Consider the following 1435-nt stretch of genomic DNA (forward strand, 5'->3'; position numbering starts at 1 on the left):
GGGCGGCGCCCTGAGGCTGTGCGGCCCCCGCAGGTGTGCACCCTCACGCGCGAGGACAACCGCGGCGTCGGAGGGGCGCCGGAGGACGAGCAGCTGCACGTGCTGCCCCTCTACAAGGTCTCGGACGTGGACGAGTTCGGCAGCGCCGAGGCGCAGGAGGAGAAGAAGCGCAGCGGCGCCATCCAGGTGCTCAGCTCCTTCCGGCGCAAGGTGCGCATGCTGGCCGAGCCCGTCAAGACCTGCCGCCAGAGGAAGCTGGAGGCCCGGAAGGCGGCCGCCGAGAGGCTGTCCTCCCTGGACGGCAGCGCCGGCAAGAGCGACAGGGACAAGGCGGCCTCCGCGCGCGCCAAGCAGGAGAGCAGCGGCCCCGGCAAGCAGCTGGCAGGTAGGTGCGCAGCCGCGGCGGGGCCGGGGGCACAGGTGCCCCGGAGTTGAGAGGTAGGTGGGGCCGGCTTTAAAAACACTGGAAACCTGAACACCGATCAGCCGGGAGCCTGCAGGTTGACGGAAGCAATGAAAAGAAGCAAAAGTGAGGGAAATAGATCCGGTCCAAGGACGCGCTCTGGACACTGGCGGGAAGGGGCAGAAACACCGGCGCGTGACCCCAAGTGTGAGCCTAGACCAGGGCCAGCCCGGGGCGTCGGGCCCTTGAAGCCAGCGTTGCAGGGCCGCGGGCAGGAAGCGAGGGAGGCCCCTGCCCCGCAGGTGGTCTTTGGGGGCAGCGGGGTGTGTCCCGGCCCTTCCCAGCAGCCCCACTGCTGGGCCCACCCAAGGCCCCCTGCCTCTGCGGGCGAGTAGGGCCATAAAAGCCCTGGCCGCAGCGTGAGGCCAGACCCCGGCCTGCGCCGGGACCGGCCTGGCTGCTCGCAGAGGACGCACATCAGCGTGCTGGAGACAGGCGTCCGGCTTCCAAGCTGGGACGGCCCCGTGGGTGCAGCCTGCAGGCCCGGCCCCGCCCCGCCCTCCGGTGCCTGCTGCCTCCGGTCCCCCGCGGGAGGCTCCGCGGGTCTGGCCTCACCTCGCGCTGCTTTCTGTTGCTGCCCCGTGCAGTCTCAGAGCGAAGGCCCGGCCGCTCGAAGCTGCACTTGAGGAGCCGACCATTTCCCTAGATGTTTTACCCCTGCTGGCAAGGGCAGTAATGAACTAGCTGTGCGGATCCCCGCGAGCTTGTCGCCTAAACGACCGCCCGGCCTTCTCCCCACGGCACTGGGAGGCGCTGCCCTTCCCCGGGGGGCTTGGCCGTGCCGGGGGAGCCAGCCGGAGGCCTGCTGGTGGGTTGCCGAGGGGCCACCGGCTCCCCGGATGGAGGGAGCTCGGCTCCCGGGGGAGAAAGCCTGGGGGGGCAGGCGGGCGTGCTGGCGGGACGCCCGCACAAGCCGCGCCCCGAAAAGCGCTCCCAGCCAAGGGCTGTGGCTGTTCGCGCCACCCTCCTCGC

At 71.1% G+C, this 1435-nt stretch overlaps 1 protein-coding gene across 1 annotated transcript in view; it reads left to right on the forward strand.

The window, feature by feature from the left end:
- The window catches only part of TET2 (tet methylcytosine dioxygenase 2), a 24349-nt gene that overhangs the window by 20376 nt on the left and 2538 nt on the right, over window positions 1-1435 (forward strand). The window contains exon 9 of the mRNA XM_012727728.1: window positions 34-385. Coding sequence (XP_012583182.1) covers window positions 34-385 — 352 coding nt within the window. The remainder of the gene's footprint in view (window positions 1-33; window positions 386-1435) is intronic.

This window comes from Condylura cristata, unplaced genomic scaffold (assembly GCF_000260355.1).
Source record: "Condylura cristata isolate star-nosed mole 26May11 unplaced genomic scaffold, ConCri1.0 scaffold00021, whole genome shotgun sequence".
Lineage (NCBI taxonomy): Eukaryota > Metazoa > Chordata > Mammalia > Eulipotyphla > Talpidae > Condylura > Condylura cristata.